This window comes from Poecilia mexicana, unplaced genomic scaffold (assembly GCF_051168715.1).
Source record: "Poecilia mexicana isolate PSO_F unplaced genomic scaffold, ASM5116871v1 scaffold_19, whole genome shotgun sequence".
Taxonomy (NCBI): Eukaryota; Metazoa; Chordata; class Actinopteri; order Cyprinodontiformes; family Poeciliidae; genus Poecilia; species Poecilia mexicana.
The window spans coordinates 13,577,451-13,600,171 of record NW_028263388.1 but is presented as its reverse complement, the minus strand read 5'-3'; the positions used below and the strand labels follow the sequence as shown (position 1 = coordinate 13,600,171).

The window sequence follows — 22,721 nt, the reverse complement described above, 5'->3', positions numbered from 1 at the left end:
GCAAACCAGGTACTTGTACTATACACCACATTCAACAATCCCTGAGAATGTGGTTTTACTCTAAAGAGAAATGTTTCACATTTGTAGAGCAGATTGCTGTTTAGAAATTACACAGTGGATCATTTTAACTTTACATTTTATTGTTTTAAATCCAGCTTCAATGTGTTGTAATTATTCTTTTAAGAGGCACTACTACTACCAAAACTATTCACTCATTTGGTATTTAGACAGGTGGACTTATGGGGCGGCTCATTCTTAAGTCATTTGTGAGGTCAGACACTGATGTTGGACAAGTATGATTGAGGAGTCTTCAATCTAATTAATTTCAAGGGTGTTTATTTTACGTTGAGAAAAATAAACACCCAGTGTTTATTTTTTTCACTACTAGTGTTTTGTTCACTACTAGTGGATGGTTGTTGGAACACAAAAGGTCAATCCCTTTACCATTCCCACAGTTAGGCACATGCAACCACATTATCACTGTATGTAACATATATATTACATAGCCTTGAACTGCAATATTTATTACATAATTATTAAAGTACTATACAGGCTAGCAATGCCAGTTGTGCCTGTTCTTTAAAGCACCTAAAAAGCAGATGTAGCCAGATGCTGCGTTTTCAATTAAACAATGTTGCTGAAATGGGAACAGTAAATTTCATTATGACTCCAGTGCAGAAAAGTAGTTGCTTAAACACTTGTTTATTTACTGTAATATCATTGTTTCCATGTTTCCCGATCTCATTGCATGTTTTCCTAATATTGAGTCGTATCACTGAAGCATTAAGAGTTCCTTTCACTGAGAGGAGCTGAAGACAACTCCTGACAAACATATTCCCTTGTACACCAAATGTTACACTTGACCCAAAAAAAGAATGGCAAGCACCATTTTTCTAGCAACTGCTAGAGCCAGAGTCTTGCATTAGATTTGTAGTCACAGAGGTCGAAGCCTTCACTCCAGAGAACGTAACAGTGGTGATGTGCTTTTCACCAATGCGTAGCAGATTTTTGACTTTCTGATGAGAATGAAATTACACCGCAAATATTTATCTTGGGAGAGTCTATGTAAGCGCGCCGGCGGATCTCACCTATAATCCCGCTGTCTCTGCTCTCCAGTGTTGAGGTGGGGCTGGTGACAGAACCGTAGGCACAGTCCTTGTTGCCGACCTGACCCGGCATGGCCGTGGGGAGGGTGGAGCAGGGGCTGCCTGCAGGCGGAGAGGCAGTGCTGCTGGTCAGGGTGGAGCAGGGGCTGATCCTCTGGTTCTGGCCCTGCCACAAACACACATTCACGGGTTTTGTTCAAGCTTTGTTCACCCACCCCACCCAAAAAAAAAAAAGTGGGAATGAATAAAACAAACAACAACAAAAAAAACCGGCTTGAACTATTATTATCTGACTTATTCAGAAGGAAAAAAGTCATTTCAACATTTCAGTTTTCAAAAGCTTTGCCGCCCTGCTGCTTTCACAATGTGAAGTCCAGCATTCTTTGGATTGGTTCCCGAACATGTATGCAAACGCACGTTGTGTTACAACAGCAATAAATCTGCTGCATTTATCTTCAATCATCAAGTGTAAACTAGCTACGGGCTGCTGTCAGATTCACCTCGAGTAAAAATAGCATGATTTTACACCATCGCTGTGTTAACACTAAAAATAAACACAAATAATGCGTAACATAAAATCAATTATAAAAATAAGAAAAACAAAAATCATAACAGTGCTGCTCAGTGACCAAATTTTTACAGATACAGTAACACTATATGCTCTATTTACTGATTATTTTTTACACGTAGGTGAAAGCAAAAGTGCAAAGTAGCCACCTGTTAAATTTTGTCGTAGTTTTGAAGTGATTTTGCAAACAATATTAAACTGTTTTGTAGACTAACAACAAAAAAATGAGTTCATATTAGTTAAAATATTCCAATCAGCTGAATTTGTGGTGCTTTCATTTGAAAATTTTTTTTTAATTAAAAAAAATTAAGAAAAAAAAACTTGAGATTAACTGGCATGTTGTTGATTTAGGTTTTCCCACACTCATAATTCAGAAAATCAAAGTCTCATAAATGTCAAAGCTTTTAAATCCTCCGACTTCTAACTATTGTTCATGTAATCGTGTAATCATTACCCAACAGCTGCTGAGACATTGTACAATTAATTACAAAGCCTGATCCCCTTAAACATTTTCAAGATCTTTTTTTTTTTCTTTTTTCCCCCCCACTTAGAGTTTCTCTACTTGTTAAAAAAAGAGTGACTAACACAGATGGTGCAGGCCAAGTTCTGCTTTACAAGACAAAAACATTCAGAGCAAACCTGTTGTGCATAACAAAAAGCAAATTGGACCCCCCCACAAACCACTGCATGAGACCTTCTGGAAGGCATCAGAGTTTGGAGTTGCAAAGAAGTATGCAAACAAGCCTGATACATTTCTGTCAAAAGCTGAAGCAGCTGGCAGTGATAGCAGTGGTATGTTTGGAGTAAAATAGAGCAACATGTCAAGTAAAGAGCTCCATCTGATCAGCATGAGGAAGCAGAGAAAAGGATTTGTGATAGTGTGAGCAGGCACAAGTCCTTTTAAAGGCAGCAAAAAATAAATTATAACATTACAAAAGTGCATTGTGGTAAATTAGATGCTTATTTTTAGCTCAATCTGCACTTATTAGCAGTCTAGTGGTTGTGAACCCTTTTTTTCCCCCCGTCTTAGCAATTAGAGACCACGTTGCACTGATAACGTCTGTGGGGAAGTTGTAAGTGAATATGACTGTTTGCTCATTTCGATATCAGTGACGTGTTTAAAAATGAAGTCAGAGGAAGGCCAGAGATGCACAAAGCTTCTAGAGAGGAAGCTGTATGTTCTGTGGAGGGATGTTGGCTGTTTGTTCAGGCTGCTGCTTATAAAAGAGCAATGACGTCAACAGATAACAGCAAGCTAAATATAATGCAGCGAAGGTGCTCTAGTTTATCATTTTCAAGAGTTGCACTCTGTCACTTTACGTGCTGGATTAGAAGATGCAGTCATCTTTTTTTATAGCTCACGTTTAAGGTGAGGTTCCTCTTATTCTGAGGATCAGACACACAAACTGATATTTACGGTGAATAAGCTAACTGTGCTAACCAAGAAAACCATGCTGTTATCCTAAATCATTAATGTAAAATGCTATGGAGAGTTGAAAATGTCTACTGTGTAGTAATTTTGTCTTTAAGAAAAATGTATTCTATTAAACTGTGAAGCTGTGGTACACCGATTCTCTCACATGGTGTGACATCACCTCTAGTTCTAACATAAACACTGACCAATCACAAAAAGTTCCTTGAGCATCCTGTATAGTTACAATAATTCAATGGTGATTTAAAATCCAGCACAAAAATAAGTAACAGCTTCTTCCTCTTTAAGAGTAAGTAGCAGAAAGTCATTTCAAGATAATATTTGCACAATGTCTCAGTCCAGTAATAAGGAGAATTTTACTGTGTTTAATGATTTCCAATAATAAAGAGAGGGACAGCTCTGTAACTCTGGGTTGTTTTGGGGTGGGGGGAATCAGTGATTTATTTGACTATGAACTGCTTACAGTTAGAAAAGTCAAAGTTAATCAAAACAGTAGTAAAAATATTTTGTTGTTCATAAATTGCTTTTGACAGGTCAGAGCTAAAAAAAAAAAAAAAACACCAAATGGTCACTAAATGTCTTATCTACTTAAAAAAACACCTTCAAACAATGTTTCCTCAAATTTGATCCTTGTGATAAACACACTTCATCTTTACATCAAGCTCTACAGAGGGCATTCTGAAGATCGGTGGAATTAAAAAGGGTTCGCTGACGAAACCAAAAAGTATCTAAAGCGTGTAGGACACTATGGCCCCGAGGACCCAAACTGGAAAACTCAACATTAAAGTTTTTCCCTCATTACCTCAGGAAGTACTTTGTTTCCAGTGTCATCAAGACCTGTTGACCTTAAAGGATTTCGAAAGACCAAGAAAAACAGCATGAGCAAATATTTCACAGACTTCCAGGTCGTTTTCAGGAAGGAACGAAACAAAACCCAGTTCCTGATTGCAGCTGTCAAATGATTAACTTTATGTTGGCCTTTTCACAGTAAAAGATGCAAATAAAAACGTAAACATATGAATCTCACTATATTTTAACTTTTCAGAAAAAAATAGAAAAGCATATTTTGGTTCTCAAAATTCTTGGTAGAGTTTGGAGTTGAAGTTCCAAACTCTACTGAAGTTAATCTACTCCAAAGTCTACTGAAGTAAATCTGAGCAAGACCTATGAACTGAATACATTCTACACATTTCAGTATATATTTTCTCTGAGTTCAAGATGTCTAGTATTTGCAATAAGAACCTTGGGTATAATTGGTTTTAAGTCTTTGTGAAAATACAGAAATACTATAAATCTGCAGCGTTTATACACAAAGCTATCATACAATAAAATTCTCAAATCATCCCCTTGAATAGATGATAACAATCAGGTTCTTTTTTTTGTCATTTGCTTTCTTTTGGCACCCTGCAGGGACCTTATTCTATGTCAACTCTGGTTAGGGGTCAAGCAACCACAGGGGACAAAAATAAAAACACCCATCTAATCTGCTGCCGTAAACACCCACTGATTCAATCGTACTCAAAAACACACAGTTGCACCGACTCAAAAGACACAGACACGCACCTTCCACAGAAACGCCAGTATGCTGTGAGAGATAAAGTGGCTATATTTCTATATTTGACTGAACAAAGAAACACTCGGAGGTCTCTCCTTATCGGGGCTGTTGATGAGATCAGATCAAGAGTGGGATGAACGCAACATGACCAGGTTGGGGGGGGGGGGGGAGGGAGAAGTGATGCTCAAGGCAAATCTTAGTCTAGATTAATTTGTCAGAGGAAGACTGAAGGATGCCAGCAGTCAATTTGTATTGGTGCTGAAAGTTGTTATTTCCTAGACATTTACTTGTATTGATTCATGTGTCAATTACGGGTTGACGGCCTCTCGAGGCTCTGGAGAGGAGATAGGCAGTCAATTAATCTCCAGGTTGGATTCATTCGTCTGCATGTGAAGGTGTCCTTCAGAGAGAAACAGTAAGCCGCGTTATTCTACAAACAGAAAGCCATTTGTGAAAGTTTTAAAAATATATATATTTTATTATTGTTTTTTTTTTGTATACTTCACAAAAAAAACACTGTCATGTAAAATGACAACATTGTCATTTTACATGACAGTGTTGGTCTGTCATGTAAAATTAAGATTTTACATGACAGACCAACACTAATTTGAGCATATTTCTAAAGTTTAAGTGAACTGGTACATTGCTTTACTAGTGTTAAAAAAAAAAATGTTTCTGAAAAGTGTGGTTATTTTTGCATTCAGCTCCCTTTTTGCTATGAGTTGGTCGCACTGGATTTATTGACTACAATGCAAATGATTAAATTGCATAACCAACTCTCATCTTTAGGTGGCTAAGAAAATACAAAAACTTAACTATTCAGTTTAAAAAACGGCCAAGACGCCTTAAAAACACATGGGAGTTTTGTGAAGTAAAGGTTGCTACATATTTTCCATTTCATTAAAACTATACATTTTCTAGTCTTGAAATGAAAGATTTAGATATAATGTCTTTGATCTGTTATAAATGTAGACATATAAATAAGAGATCCACCAATCAATCACCAGAGACCTTTGATGAGCTCTAATCAAATATTAACAAATCTCTTTTTTTTTCTTTACAAATATTACATGCAGCAAAACTGAGAACTCCCACAGTGTGCAGCTTGATGGCATTTTGAGTTTAATGAAAATTTGATCAAAATTAGGGGTATATGCTTTATCGCATAAATGTGGATTTTCTTATGTTTTCATTTTCTGTAGGACTCAATGACCAACTTGCAGCACTTTTTTTTTCTCTCTTTGCTTGCTCTTGTCCTTAGTAAAAGAAAAAAAAAACCCAGCATGGGGAGATTTGACCTTAAAGAAAACGACCTCAATACCTACCAACTTAAAATAATGAATCCAGTGATAACTTATTAAACCTCGCTTCCTTAAATTCTGTGATATCTTCACTGCAGTGACTGCCTCTCAAACGTAGCGAAACTTACACAGAGAAACATTGGGAAGCCTAAAACTTGCACCAAGTATAATAGGGTACTGACCCCCAAACTTGTGAGGGTGTGACCTTAAATGTCTCACGAGAATTGGACTGCACTTGTAACACGGCATCTACTCAGGCAACGAGAGCACAAGAATATGAGAGGCAATTAACTGAAGCCTCTGCATGTTAAGGTCACCTTGTTTTGCCAGATGGTGAGGCATCGCAGGCCTCAACTTTTGCACATTTATTCCTGAATTCCCTTTAAACTGGAGGACGCTTTGCATGTCTGTTGACTACAGCTTTTTTTTCCACAAAATGGCAAAGAGTTGCAAACAGGCAACAAGCATCGTTTCTACTAATACATAAAAAAATGAAGACGCATTCAAATTTTACACAGCAATGTGCTAAGATGTGCAGCAAACACTTGTGATACGCAGACCTTTTTTTTTTTTTTAAATACTGAAACCATTTCCAGGAACAAATAACAAAATTGAAGGTTTTACAAAGTTTTATTTTAGACAATTCAGTTCTTGCAGTAGATTTTTCATAAGATGTATGCCTTTTTTCGTTTTTAACTGAACAGAAACATGTCGCAAGAGATGTCTAACAAGCTAATTGATGTCTCTGTTTATATTTGAAAAAAATGACCTTAAACTAGAAACATTCCCCTTGAAAAGGAGAGCCTGTTGACTAAAGCAGAGTGGAAAACCAGTCAGACTCTAAGGAAAACATTGAAGACCACCAGAAAGCATAAAAACCGTAAATATTACTTTGAAGAAGAAATGTAAGCAGCTAAGGATTGACTCTAGACTTTTGCACTATAATCTTTGCCATCAGTTTAAAGTTTAAAATGTATCAAACTTGGCCTCTATAGGTTTTAAGCTAAATCTAATCTTCCCCTTTTTATTTTTATTTTTTGTTGCAAATTAAATTTATCGTAATAATCCAGAAAACAGTATTTGGGCCAGACATCTACAACAATAAGTTTGTGCCGTGCGCACGATGCAGCGAAGAGCTGATATGAGTCACATCTCTAAAACGAGCCGCTCGAATGAACCTCTCAATTTCTACACCCCCACTGCTCTGACAGTGCTTACATCGAGCACAGGCGGTCCATCAGCCTAATCGCTTATTCACACTGTTTTAGTGCAAACCCATACGTACGCCTGCATAACATACTTCAGCAACAGGTTAGCCGCCCCCTTTCTCTTCCCCTCCTCCCCGTTTCACCTCCTCTGTGTCTCTCAGCTGCAAACGTTTTTCCTCCCACAGTCTGCGAACAATTCATTCCTGTCAAATCAGGTTTAAATAGAGAAACCAGGACATCTGCAGCCGCCCCGCTGCGCCAGGAGATGTTTGTTGCACAACTGTCAAATTCATAAGCAAAAAGGTGACGGCGCAAAAACAGTAACCCATGAGGCACTTAACACGAGGTGCATCAACCGAGGATACCAGCTGCTATTGGACAATGTTAAACCGAGAAATTAGAGTTGCATATTTTCTCTAACCAAAACATAATTTTAATAATTTTATAGGAAGGCTCAGATGCATTTAGGCTAATTATTTAGTTACATATTCTTCAATGAGTTGCGGAGAAACCACAAACTTTTGCAGCCATCGACAAGCTTCTGGTATAATTTGGGATTGGGTATCAAGATCCTTCTTATTTTTTAGAACTGGTAGACTCATTTTAAATTGGTTGGTGTCCTGACACATATTAGCCTCAAGCATCATCAACACATTTTCAATAAGGTTTGAGGTTGGGGCTTCCAGAAGGCCAATATATAATCCATCCCTACAGCAGTTTCAATGTACTTTTTGGGATCACACTCCTGTTGGAACACCAACGTTTCAACCATGTGGTTGTCGGTTTGAGATGATTTTAAAGATTTTCCACCCACTTTTCACACTACCACTTCTAGTAAAACCTTTGCAAATCATCATCTTGATTGACAATCGGTACCCCAACTTCCCTTCTCCAAATATACTTTGTGCCATTTTGGCCAAGCAGCTCAGTGTTTGTCTTCACCAACCAGAAAGTTTCTGGTTTGTTCACACCAGAAACAGCTGGGGATTTCAGACTTGAAGTGGTTGATTTTGAAGCAGGATCTACTTTCTCTCAGTCAATATTGATATATACTTAGTTTTACTGCTGGCAGTGACAGTGGTGTTCCAGCGGGTTATGGGTTCATGGCAGGTTTAGGCCTCGTCGGTTCTCAAGTCGTTTCCAAATATCCCCCACCCCCAAAAATTTCTGTCTTTCGTCTGAGAGATGTAAATTGGTGGCTCTTCCAGATCTAGGCAAAGTAGAGGCACATCTGAGTAACTTGTATTTGGTGTACTATTGTTTGAAGTGATGGTCAAATATTACAGCTATTTAGAAATGCCTCCAAAAGACTTTCCCAACATCTGTAGACACTCAATTATTCTGTTGAAATGTCCACTGAGTTATTTGGACATTTCCATCATTCTGAGCTTGAGTCGACCCAAATGTGGTCAAATATAATATATGTTTTGCCTGACCATTAAACATTTCTTAGGAAGGCATGCGTCTGAAAATCTCCATCATGCTTGAAATTGTTGATTTCGGAGCAGATGGTTCTTTTATTTTGATGATGTCTAAGTTTGTGATGATTTAAAACCTGCTTTATGGTGGAGAGCAACACTGTGTTCCAACAGTCTTCATTTTACGATAGCCTTCAGCCTGCCTGGTTCCTGGATTGTTATTGAATACTTTAATCTTTAATCAAAGTTGGGGCTTCTGACTAGACAATCATACCAAACACAGATCAAAACTGATTTTGGAATAAAGAAAGCAGCTAAAGACCAAGCATCTGGAATGGTCCCAACCTCTATATTATTGAAAATGTATGGGGTAAGTTTGAAATGCGGGTCAGTCTCCTGCAAACCAACCACTTTAATTAAACAAACTCTGCCATTTCTGATAGTAAGACGGGTCAGGTATCCAGCTAGATTCAAATCAGAAGCATGCTGATCATTACAAAGTGTGGTTTCTCTGCAACACTAAAAATATTCTATCAAATTTCAGTACATTCGAACCTGAATGTATAACTTTGACCCAGTGTGAATTAGAGGAAACCATACAAAATTCAAATCTGTGGATGTCTGAAATCTAGTAATGGCTATGAAAGGATAAGTCCATCTGAAAATAGTTTAGATGCTTCATTAGGAGGCCAGAATTAATGTGGAAATCATGCCGGCGATGTTTGAATGCTAACATCTCCCCAGCACTGTAATAAATATGGATGTCAAAGATGTGTAAGAACTAAACAAAAAGGAGAACAGCAGTGAAAATAAATGTCAAAAGAGATTGATTTAGACATTAAGCGTTTCCTCAAGCACCTGAACACAACTTCTCATAAAAGGAAGTGAATGATATATAAACACTACAACGCTTTTAGATGTGACCTGTAAAGTATGAAAAACATTTAATCTAAAACAAATCTGTGGTGACTTAAGAGTCCGAGACAATACTCTTTTCACTGCGAACAATGAGTGTCAAATATAACACTGGGACACAAAAGCACCTTCATGAGAAAGAGGAGATAAAGACATCTGATCACCGCTAAGACATTTTTAGGGGGAGGTGTTTTATTTGAATAGAATTGACAAGTCTTTGTTGTTCAATGAGGAGAGCAAAGAAATGCCATGCTCTTAGCTATACATCCTAATTAGCTTTAAAGGAACTTTGAAAACAGAGGCAATCTGATAACATAATAGAAATGAGAAGTGCTGTTTGTAATGTCTTTGATGTCCTGCTTTTAGAGGAAGTTTCTTGCTTTTAAAAATAGCAGCAGTCACTATGCCTTCTGTGTGTAGGATAAGTAGAATACAGAGACAGAAACATGTTGCTTACCGATTCCAAACAATGCACCAACTTCAACAATGCAGTGCATTTCATCTAAAAATGTCACAAGGAAAAACAAAAACAAAAATATATTTCAAGCCAGCTAGAAAGAGGCAAGAAAAAGTAGTAATCGTCAAGCCGCACCAAGTCTGGCTCAGTTCACTGCTCAGCTTCACCACTCTAAATGTGGAGGTGTCCTTGGGCAAGGCACTGTCCATCCGAATGAACCACTTTGATTCTGATGTGTTCCCCACAGTCACCTCAAACAACACAAGTCTTTGAATGTGGCTGCACTGAGACAAAATCTGAAATTGGTACTCACAAGACAAGTTTTCACATCCTGCTTTCCTGCCCATCCTACCTCAGCGTTTCTGCCGCATCATTGCACACTAATCATACTGACTCCTCGGTAATTACTTCCTGGGATAGACACATTTTGTGTTTAAATGCAGCTTGTAACAGCACAACCAATCCCAGGTGCAATTTGGAGGAGGGTGTGCTTTTCACCTGCTAGAAACCTAATGGATGTCAGCTTCTGTGTGCAAGGAACGTGAATGTGGTGCAGTACATGCTGATAGGGGAAAACATGAATATCCTACAATGTATTGGGGAGATCGATTTGATACGTGTCAAAAAATAGCTAGCTGTGACACACGTACCAGCTGTGGTACCAAGAGAAATCCTTTGGCCAGATACTGTCATTGAGTGTGAACCTACAGAAGTCTTTGACTGTGCTGAGATCAAGGTACAATTCAAAAATCTCTATTAAGACAGCTGCAGTGCTTTTTCAAAAAGGTTTGTTCCATGCTACGTTCTCCTCTGTAATCAATGCTTCATCCTCAGAAAATAAAAATCTTTACATTTGTTTTCACTGATCATTGTCAGTCAATCACACTGACACCAAGTCAGATTATTTGAAAATTGTATAAAACATCTGCCGCTACACTTTTCACTTCAACTTGTCTTCCTCCTCAATGCTACACTAGTGATGCTACGTATTTATCTTCTTGCATCTCAGAATCCTCTCAAGACTGCGGCTTTCACCTCTATTATGCACTTTTTTTTCCTTCCAGTCAACTTTCTAGTGATATGCTTGAATGCAGCACTCTGTGAACTGCCACCTTCTCCAGCAACGATCTTTGCTCATCTATCCTCCCTACAGAGCTATTCGAATTTCTGGATTTAGAGTTTAAAAACTAACAGTAGATAATTATTACAAAATGTCACCCAATAGTGAATACATTTATACATCAGGTTACTATTGCTGAAATGAACATGCTTTTCCATTCTGTTTAATTTATTGAGATTTCGATGTACAACAAGATAAAAGCTCTATAATCTAAGCTAACGAAACACATCTTCTTCTCTTAATAGAAACCCATCAGCCTATCTCAGTAGATTTGAATAAAGGAGGAAAGTTACCTGTCTCGCCTCGGGTTCCTCCATGCTGTACTGCGTACCAGCTGGCCCCTCACTCACTTTGTCTCCCAGAAGGAAACCCAGCCGCGTCATCAATGTGTTGGCTGCCTCATCCACCGACGGAGGGGGCCCCAGCTCATGGCTTGACTCCCCTGCAGAGGTAGATAGACAAAAGGAGGAGGCGGAGGAGGAGGAAGAATGGTAGAAAACAGAGAAATACAAGTGGTGAGCAAAAAATAAGGGGACAGTTCATTTCACCATAAGACGCAGCTTTTAGCTTCATGTCCGTCTGATTTCAACAACCGAACACAAAATGTATCCGCTACAGCCGTCCTCCACAAAACACAGCAGACAGAGGATACACAGCACCTGCACTCAGGCAAACAAATGAAACACCCTGTCGCACCTGAGTTTTCCCGTAGCTCAGAGCGGCGCATTACAAACACATTCCTCGAAACAAATGGACGCCGTGGCTTGGACGATCCACTTACATGAACTCCAAAAATCCCTTCAGCCACAACAAGGATCGTTTCCAGCTGTACGGAAAAACCTTCTTTTCACGCTGAACGGCAAAAAAGTCCTCCGAACTGACGACAGCTGCTTCCGCACCACTCATTGCCACTGCAGCGTGGGTGACGTAATGAGAAACACCCTTTACCTGAGAGTGTGTGTAAGTGAGAGAGGGAGACGGAGAGGCGTTCCTAACCAAAGTGGGTGTGTACGCAAACACACACACACAGATCTCTGTCCTATTTATGGAGCCTGGAAGCGCTAAGCAAAGCAAAGAGACACTGTGGGGTGAGCCCGCATGATGGTAAATCCACCTACAAACACTCAGAGCACTGGTGGGGGTTGCCGGCTTTTAACCAAAGCAAACATCTCTCAATGACCTCATCTTGTCACCTGGTTGCCTGGTTACTCTTCAACCGTAACAAACCCTCGTTGGTAGTATCATGTTCTTCGGTAACACCTGGCTAACGTGCCTGGAGGAGCCGACTGCATGGATCAACTTTAGTTCAATTCAACGCTCGTCACAGCAGTGTCGCTCTCAGGCGAGGAGGTTTTGTTAATTACTTTCCTGCTCAGGAGGAAAAAGTAACTATTGGCCAGTAATTCGATGTATGAACCTCTGAATTGGTTCAGACATTAATGGCATTTAAGCCAACAGCTCTGGGTGGCCAGCGCTTAAATAAACAGCAGTCGAGACAAAGACAGCTTACTGGCAGGACCAGTTTTTTTTTTTTTTAAACCCTTTTCACCATACAGCAGGTCGAACCGGACAGACAGGTAGCCAGATTAGACTCTAACTGACAACTGTTAGACAATCCAAGCCACCAAAGCACCTCTTTGAAGGAAGACAGCTCCCCCGAAGCCTGCGGTCTCTCACTCATCAGCTCAAAGACACATAGGCAGGCAGGCAATCTAAAGCCTGGGCTCCCCTGTCCATTCCCTTATGGACAGCAGCCTCATTAGATTGACTCTGAGTCGCTTTGAGCGAGTAAGTAAGTGAGGCAGAGACCTTCTGAGAGAGAGGGGGGAAAAAAACAACCACCTTTGAATCAAATGGGAATGACACGCTGCAGAGCTTCAATAAAAACACACAGCAGCATCGAATAATGAGGTAATCACAGCACACATTAGGTACAAAATAGGCTAATCACATATGAGCTTTGATGCTGTTTAGCTATGTACATGGATACAGGCTGTAATACTAGCAGGACATAACATCTATGTTAATGAAAGGATTTTGCTTGAGTTTAATTTTTTTATTTTTTACAGAGTTGCTCAGTCTATGAAAGCTGGCAGAGACTCTGTAAAGTTGAGGGAGCTTTTTAAATGGTGGTTATTAATCATAAATATTAAAACAGACTGAAAGGTACAGAGCCCATATATTATAATCATTTTATCTGCTAAATGATCCTCATATGGCAAAAATATAGAGGAGTTCATAAACACTTGCAAGATTTATGAAGCAGCAGCTCACCGGTGTTTGACACTCATTCTATTTTTACTTCCTCTGCAGCTGTTATGTTTGCTCGTGAATAAACAGTGACAACAATTCGATTCAGTCATCAACTTCCTGTTTTTTTTATGAATTGCATAAATAATAAACGTGCAAACAATCTTACAACTTTGAATAAAGTTGCTGTGAGTTGTTTAAACCTGCTACTTTTCTCACTCCCAGCAGTGACTGGCTGTGCCGAACTGCTGAGTTGTGCATAAACAGAAAAAGAAGCCAAAACTCGGCTTCCACTTCAACATTCTGTTGAACCCATGGATTTTCCATATTGCAAAATAACAGGTCAAAAAAAATTACAAACTTAATAGACAATAGTTCAACTTTAGATCACTGCTGTTAGTGATGTTGATTTTCACATAACAGCTGATGAAAATCTGACATTAACGATTAGAATATTACATCAGACTTACAAAATCAGTTTAATAGACGCTGCTTCTGTCTATGAAACTGAATGTAAGGAGTTTGTTCTAAAAAAAAAGACCTACATAACCTTGAGCTTCACTTTGTGGCCTTTTGCAAGTTAGCTGTAGTTAAGAATATTTTCTGGTCTCATATCATTGCAGAGCTCAGTGTTGATGAGGTTTAAAATTAATAACTCTTTGTTTACACTGGAGAAACAGCCAGGACTGTCATGTTTAAAGCTGTATGTTTTGCTCTCCTCGAGATGTGAGCTCCACCTTGGACACACACACGCACGCACGCACGCACGCACGCACACACGCACACACGCACGCACACACGCACACACGCACGCACACACACACAACTGTTATGTACAAACCATTCATACAAAACTTGTTCCTGTTTGTGTTCCGCTCGATGGATGCTCACAGACTCACTGCTAAAGCCTTTATGTTAGAAAAGCATGATTAAACTCTACTGCAAGTAATTTAAATATAATGTTAGCAATAAGAGTGAATTGACATGCTGTGGAAAATAAGTGAACTTAGCTTTGTGCAGCGTGGCATGCTAATGTGGTTCTCCTCTCTGAGGTTATGCTTGTACAGTAAGCAAACATGAGCAAACATTGGTCTAAGAAAACTATAACAGCATAGAAAAGACAGCAGCAAAATGCCACATCTACTCTTCTAGTATGTATGTACTGCTGTTGTATTTTTTAAGGATAAGATCTAAAAAAACTACTACTAATAATAATAATAATATTGAGCCATATGACATGTCTCCAGGAACAAATAACAAAACACCAGCACACCTAAATCCACTACTGCACTTTTCATTAGAAAGAAAGAAACCGGCAACATTCTGAGCCAAGGTCTTGTTTTTTTTTTTTAAATTAAATGACAAACAAAACAAATGGCTGAATAAAATGAATGGTACCGACCATCAGCCACATTGAGCTTAAAACAATATGTCTGCAAAGAAAAAGGCCAATTGTCTGACTTCTGCTGTCAAATGAGCTGCAATCGGTCAAGTTCTGTGATGCTAAAACAATCTGAACAAGAGTCAATCAGATTTTATTTATTTCTAATATATTAATATTTATTTCTAATATAACCAAAGACAACACAAAGAGATGATGCAGATGTTCAAAAAGAAGCTTGTATACAATCAACCATCAAACCCACAAAATTCTAAGCCAATAGATTATTATAAGCACAAAAAAGTACAACGCATAACAATATAAAAAGTCTGGAATCGCAAAAATATAGATAAAATATAAAGCAATATATAATTTGTTTCTAAATCAAAACAGAGATAAAAAAAAAAAGATAGATAACATTGAAGGCACTGCGATGAAAAAATGTCTTGGAACAAAGAAAATCTATCTTGGAATGTGAGACTGAAAAAAGTAAAATAAAATGAAACAATCCCTAAATTGCAAAAATAACAAATATTTTTAAAAAAAGTTTTGAAAGATGCATAATTTTTTTCCCCCATATAACATCACCTGCATTTCATGTCTTTTTAGGACATTTAACTATTCTTGTGGTGCAATACTAGTATACTTGTACATTTTTAATGCAATAGCTGCTGCATCTTTATGCCAGTGTCTGCTTATAGGCAGTGACGGCTTTCCAGTTGACAGACTGCAAGTCGTGAGGACTGAATACATTAGCAGTGATTAGTCAACTGCTCCTGGGGGGCTTGTGGCTCTGAGCGAGATCAAACAGCAGCTCTGTCCGACTTTTCCACCTCTATAGGTGCACCGCATACCTACCACTCAGTCTACGTTGCAGACTCTATGCCTGTCGCTTCATTTACTCCTCTTCCCGTTAAAGTTCCTGTTTCCTTATCACAGCATCTCCGTGGCAGCCAGCTGTTGGCCGACCCCTCGTCTATGTGCCGTTTGATACGGGAGCGAAATCTCTAATCTGGGTGTCTGAGCTCAAAGCCACTCCCAGTAAGGTAAACACAGGCAATCCCTCTGTACGTACTCTAACCCTCCAAAAACACCAGCGGCAAACATACGTCGAGACCCAGTTTTTCCACCAACACTGAGCCGTCGCATCAAATCGACACACAAAAAAAAAATCGTCTGACTGCAAACGAAAAAAACAAAACAAAACAAACAAAAAAATGTCGCACACATGTCACACAGCCTACTTCAAACTAATACAAATGAGCTGCTTTCAACAGCGATTCATTACCATAATGCAGGGGTTGTATGTTGATTTCGTTCTATTTCCAGTGCCTATGTTTTGCTCTTTAAATACCGATTGCAATTATATGAACTGCCTCTTACTGAATCCTGTGACAACAAGCATCTACACCACTTCAAAGCGCGTTGACAGCACCTTGGAATGGAACAGGCATCTAAAAAAAAATAAAAAATTCTGACGTTTCTCATCAGAGACTAATGACAAGTTATGCAAAGCAGAAAATAAACATTCATTAAACATAAAACAGCAATTTTTTTTTTTGAACCAGCCCACCTAACATATACACACTTCTCTCCTCTCTATCGGATTCCAGAGCTGCGAAAGAGACAGATGGTTGCCATAGCAACTATCTTTGCACGCAGCTAGGAATGCATTTCAGTGCAAGAGCGCATCTGTTTCTGTCCGGCCATGCACAGATCTGGCGCGCCTCCTTTCCCCATCGTACGGAGAAAAGCCAGAGAGAAGCATGTGTGCTGCAGGCGGGGGGACTGGACAGGACAGGAGAGAGTATTAATAGGCCCAGGTAGCAGGTGGGGAAGGAAAAAGAAGAAGAAGAAAAAAAAATGGCGGCTCTTATTTCATCTAAATTCTTGAGCTATATATTTTACTTCATCTAGATGAAAAAAAAATCTTTAAGGGTGAATACAGCTCAAAAGATGCAGAAATAAAATAAAATAAATTAAAAAAACAAGCAATATGGGTAAAATATAAAGCACAAAACCCAACACAAGCACGGATTCCTCGCAACCAGGTGATGGAAGAGGGAGCACTAGATCAGATTAGGGAAATTCACATTCCTGCTAAGCATATTTTCAGATCTTATCTTTGCAATGCCACTTCAGGTGTTTCATAAATAAAAGCACAGGAGCAATATAGCCAGGGCTTTAGGTGTCAGTGAACTGATGACGTTCATCATGAGATTAGGCTTTAATCTTTACGCTACTTTGGACAAAGTTACAAATCAACAAGCAAAGTGTTGCAGACATATTGTATGTTCAGACAACAAAGTTTTAGAGAGTTTTTATCTATACTGAAGAATGCATGTGTTTCTTTGGGATAAACTGCATTGCTTCCCCAGGGGGCTGTGCAATATACATCAACATAACTGTTTAAAATTTGAATATTTAATTTTAAGGAATATATAAAAGATGCTTCTGTTAAAGTGCCATGTATTGTACACAATCTTAGCTCTGACATTTCTAAAAGACAGTTGGCATTTCCAAAACCAGCATGACCAATGACAGACGAAACAGAGGAACTTTCTTGGACTTCCATCAGCCTTCCAGTTTTATGTTGGAAGTTTCACTTTCCTGTACTGTAAGAATACACTAACCCTTAGCTGCAATAACGCTGACGTTTTACAGTGGCTTCAGAGCTTTCAGTTAATGTTATCAAATTTTATGTCTCCACTCATGGAACCCTGTGGCTGGTTAGGATGTTGAAAAGGACTTGTTCCTTTCCACTGTCGCCACATCACTCAGGAAGAGGATCAGAATTTAGATAGACTTTTTAACAATTGGTAGTTTTTGGATAGTCTATTGTCCACTGCATTGCTATATATAATCAGTGGTCACTTAATTGGGTACATTTGCTAAATTGCCTGCTTACATAAGTAGTGAGTCAGTCCATCACATTGCAGCATTTATATAGACGCATTTAGGCATCTATGTAGAAGTGGGGGAATGCAAACTGCGGGAGCTCAAACCAGAAAGTGGATATAAGTGACTTTAGACTTGACATGGCTGTTGGTGCCAGAGAAATTCAGAAACTGCTCATCTGCTGGGACTTTCAAGCGCAAACATTCTTTTTGGTTTAGAAAGAATGGACAGAGAAAGAGAAAATAGGCAGTTGCGTGGAAGAAAATGCCAAGGTATGTGAAATACTTTTGAACACACAACACTTTGACCCTTTAAACAGACGTGCTACAGCGCAGGAAAGAAGAAAAAAAGAATCAGAAACTTAGGCTACAATTCAAAGAGGTTAGACAAAATGAAAACACTAAGACAGGGAAATTGTTTTGTTGGTCTGATGAATCTTGATCAGCTGCCACATTCAGATGGTAGAGCCGGGATATGGAGTAAACAACATAAAAACACAAATTCATCCTGTGCGTTAATGGATCAGGCTGCTGCTGGCGGTGGTATTATGATGTGGGGGATTCTTCTCAGCACTTTTGGACCTTACTACCAAGTAAACATCGTCTCAATGCCGCAGCCTGTCTGAAAGTTGTGGCTCATCATATCATTTCCTTTATGAGCACAGGGCTACCTGACGGTTACATTCAGCTGGTTATTGCGTAAGCCACAAAGCTCAGATCACTTCAAACTGGCTTTTTTGAACATGAAAATGAGTTAACTCGTATCCAAACGCCTCCGCAGTCATCAGATCTCAATCCAACAGAGAACATTTGGGATGTGGTGGAACATTATGGATGTGCAGCCAACAAATATGCAGCAACTGCGTGAAGACATTATCTGGATACAGACCAAAACCTCAGAGCAACGTTTCCAGCAACTGAATGATGCGGTTTTAAAAGTAAATGGGGTGTTAAACTGGTACTGCGAAGGTGTACCTAATAAATTGGCAGATGAATGTAATTATAAGGAATCAAATCACGTCAAACTGGTTTCTTGAACATGAAAATGAATTAACTCATCGTTTTATATAGTTTTTTTTTCTTTTGAGATGATTGTTGTTTTAAAGTGTTTCTAGAGGCTGAAGAGAATTTCGAACTGCGCTCAAAGCAAGGCCACTACACGACATAAAAACATACAGGAAGCAGAGGATTTTATTTGTAGTCTGAGGCTGTTCCAGACTGTTAGAGCACAGCTTCTGTCCAACATCATCATGAATGCTTTTCCATCCATTATAAATGATGGATTGCTAGTGGCAAATTTCACAAGCCATCTTGCAAAATATTCACAATATTTATGAGCCCACAAATGTTTTTTTTTTGTAGGCCATAAAAATAAATAAATAAATAAATAATAATAATTTTTAAAAAAAATCAGCTGATACCTACACTCCTCCAGGCGACAGTCAATGTCAGAAGCAGCAGCGGCTGCAGCAGAGTGTGGACTGGCAAGCAATCAAGTGTTTAAGTCACTGCCCTGCTGTTACACATGCCAGGGAGGCCTTGTTAAGAGCTCAGACCTCCATCTGTCCACCTGGGAGGTATGAGTACTCACCCTTGAAAAAAAAAAAAACTCATCCCGACCCTCCCGGCTGCTTTTCAGCTTGAGTTATTACTCCACACACGCAGAGAATTCCTGAATGTAATCAACCGCTTCCTCTGTCGATTGTAGCGCAGAGCACCATTTCATCCCTGATATGTCACATCTTACAGCAGCTCTTGGCAGCTCATAGCTCATATGTCACAGTCTATTTCACAGGAACGATGCAAAATAAAGAGAGGGTCAAGAGTTATACAAGCCATGCGAAAACAAAAATAATGAGGAAAAAAAAAAGAAAAAGACTGCAAATCGACACATTTTTCTAGAGGTTTAAAATCAAACTGAAATACGTTCCAGTGTAAATCACATACTTAGAATTCCCCCTGGGCAGAAATTCAGCAGAAGAGGCCAACAGACGGAGAAGGCGGGCAGTGCTCTCTCAACCATTTTTTTCCCTAAATCACACAAGGTAAGCCCCGAGGCCCCCCATTGGTGCTCCACTCACGTATTAAGTCCTGGCCCGAAGTGCTGAGGTCCACAAAGCCAACAGAGGTTGAGCCAACAAGACACGAGAGCGCGGGCCAAAACCGCGAGACGAGAAAGCAGATATATATCAGAGCGCTGTCCTCAAGTAAACTGCTTTAATGTCCGCCCTGATTGAGGAAGGGAGGAGAGCGTCGGGTTTGACAGGGCTGTCTGTGGCAGCAAGGGGGGGTGCGTATATGCGTGCGTGTGTGTGTGTGTGTGTGTGTGTGTGGGTGGGGGTGGGGGGGTGGAGGATAGGAAACTGGACCGTCTGCGGGATTAACGAGCAAAAAGCCGGCAGTGAAGTTAACAGAAAACGGCGGCGGCGCTCAAATGAGCTCCGAGAAAGCGGCAAGGGAGGATTAAAGAGGCAAAGTGGGAGGAGGCAGCGAGGGTGGGCACAGGCAAAGCTATCTGATTAATGATCTTAGCCATGTTTTCATCTTACAGCATCCAGCAGAAAATCTGTCACACAGATAAGTTTTCCCCTCTCTGTTTTTGTGCCTCTACAGTTGTAGTAGCACAACATGCAGAAACGACAAAATGAGGGATAAGCTGGCCAAAAAAAAAAAAAAAAAAAAAAACTTACCAGGGCAGTATGTGTCCAGGTCTCTATTCTTGGCAGTAGCAGAGGTGTGTGTAGGGGAGCCAAGCTCTGATTGTGGAATGCGAGGGCTCTCCACAAACTTTGCTTTCCGCAGAGGGGCTGGGAGCAGAAAGCACATGCAGACACACACGCAGACACATATACATCCATATAGAGAAGGAGACAACACACACAGACACACACACACACGCACGCATTCAATAGGGAGATGGTGGAGGACAAGAAAGAGAGAAGTGACAGGGACAGGACAGAAAGAGGGGGGGAGGGAGACAGAGAGCTTATGAACTTGGAGCAGCACACTGATAAAATGACAACATCCTGCAGGCTTTTCTGTGAAGCTTTGTTTGATAAAGAGTAAACATGGAGCAAGGGCAATCAGGAAACGGGCGCGAGAGAAACCAGCATCACCCTCACGTAACATCAGCCCACTGACGAAATCTAAAAATACCTCCATACACCGTGTTCCCTGGCCAACATTAACCTCACAACACAGAGAAACGGTCCAGGAAAGATGCAGGTCTGTAAATGGGTAAAGAGGAGTACGTGTGTTTTTTATCCACTGGGTCCACAATCGCACCAAGAACGCCAGGGACGTCCGCCGGCGCAAAACTGAAGCGTCGAATGGGAAATTTACAGTAGAAAAAGATGTGGGTGGCGGTTGTGATGTAATCACAAGAAAAATAGCTTCGCTGCAAAGACAGGGTTGTTAGCGGTTGTGTGTAAACATTGAAAACAATGGCAGCCATAATCTCCCATCAGTGCGTCCTTTTCAGTGTGTGGAGCAACTTTTCAGAGGCGATGTGAAAACCGTGGCCTGTTCTCTTAAACCAAATCAACAAGGACGAGATTTAGAGATGCGCCACAATCTGACGCTTTCCAGCCTGATTATCAGTGACCGGATGGTTGAAAACTCAAACGCCCGATCTTTGTCTGATCGGTGAACTCATCATACCGTGTCAAAACAACTACACTGTTTGGTGTGAGTAAGAAGGATCCCAAAGTAAGCAGTTTACATTGTGGTGCACAAAACGAAGTCAGATGAAACACAAAATATGCGAGAAGCTAATTCAGAGGAAAATATTTTCGACAATATGTCTGCAGCTCATTCAGGCTGCGAGTGGAAGACTCTCAGCAGAAAACGAGGGTTCAACAAGTTCAGCAATGTTGCTGGGTTTAATCTATTTAGTCTTTCAGCTTCCATCATGACATGTTGGATTTGGTAAATTTGACAAATTATGACAATCTCAAGAGGCTTTAAGGAATATCTGTCGTCTTAATCGCTGCCTTAATCGCTAATATAATATGCTTAAGATCTGCTAACTCTGTAATTATTTTTTATTGTGAAACAGTAAGACCTTGTTTTGGAACCAATGCTATACACGCAACATGATCTCAACCTTTTTCCTAACGTAAGTAATTACTGACTGCTCACAGCAGGAAGACCAGAAAAAAAAATATATTTTGAATGCTGCGGAAATTGAAATTTCCTAAAAACACCACAAGGAGGTCAAAACATACACCGGTAATTGTCCAATAACATTTCATCAGTCTGTTAAAACTTTTTCAATATGTGTGTCACAAGATCTCTAAGTATTAAAATATCACAGTGCTTCTTATGTGAAGAAAATACATTTCTACAGCGGTATCCAATTGCTGCTAGTGTAAGTTACTGGGGCTACGTTTGCCTGGAAGAATACTTCACTAGTTTAAAATCATTTGTGTTGCAACATATTGGGCAGCAGACTTAAAAAAAAAAAAGTCGGAAAATGACAATTAAAAAAAAGCTGTGAAAAGAGACTATAGACTAAATGCAAAATGCGTTGTGTGGGGGAAAACCATCAATGCACATCACACTAAACACAACATCTCCATAGTGACACATCGACGTATTTGGCATAAATAGACTATAGATGCATATTGATGGTATGGCCCATTAGACCATTAACACTAAATATTTATTACATTTGTGCAAATACACAAAATAGACAATTTTAATGGATGTAAAATGTAAAATATTTAGACCGACCAAACTTTAACTTGATAATACTGAGATTTATTAAAACAGTTTGCAATCTATGACACTTTCATTCTATTTGTGAAGAAGGAGAAAAGGTCAATTGTGATTCTTTTTCTGGAATTGGGGCCAACCTAGATGGGAGGCTTTTATTTATTTATTTTTTTTTAATTCCAACATTTTCTACTCTCTGTACTCGTGGAGGTTTGAGATGGGTAACAACTGAGCATAATTTACTCTTAATCATCTAATCTGGTTAAACAAGGGTTTTAGGATAGATTATGTACTGTACCCTGCAACTCTTAGCCATCATGGGTGAGTTCACATGTCCAAAGCAATCCGGCGGAGAAGAGCAGCGCTGAACCAGTCAGCAGTGAGCAAAGAGCCACGA

The 22,721-nt window shown here is 39.5% G+C and overlaps 1 protein-coding gene across 5 annotated transcripts in view; it reads right to left on the bottom strand.

The window, feature by feature from the left end:
* Positions 1-22,721, bottom strand: part of tanc2b (tetratricopeptide repeat, ankyrin repeat and coiled-coil containing 2b) — a 155,341-nt gene that overhangs the window by 38,278 nt on the left and 94,342 nt on the right. For 2 of the 5 annotated variants that reach the window (XM_014989907.2, XM_088016495.1), the window contains 3 exons: positions 20,299-20,415; positions 11,374-11,522; positions 1,089-1,272 (listed from right to left, as the gene is read on the bottom strand). In XM_014989907.2, the coding sequence (XP_014845393.1) occupies positions 1,089-1,272; positions 11,374-11,522; positions 20,299-20,415 (450 nt within the window). Of the gene's footprint in view, positions 1-1,088; positions 1,273-11,373; positions 11,523-11,861; positions 12,068-19,555; positions 19,909-20,298; positions 20,416-22,721 lie in introns of those variants that run through there. The other 3 variants (XM_088016497.1, XM_088016498.1, XM_088016496.1) reach the window with 3 other exon arrangements.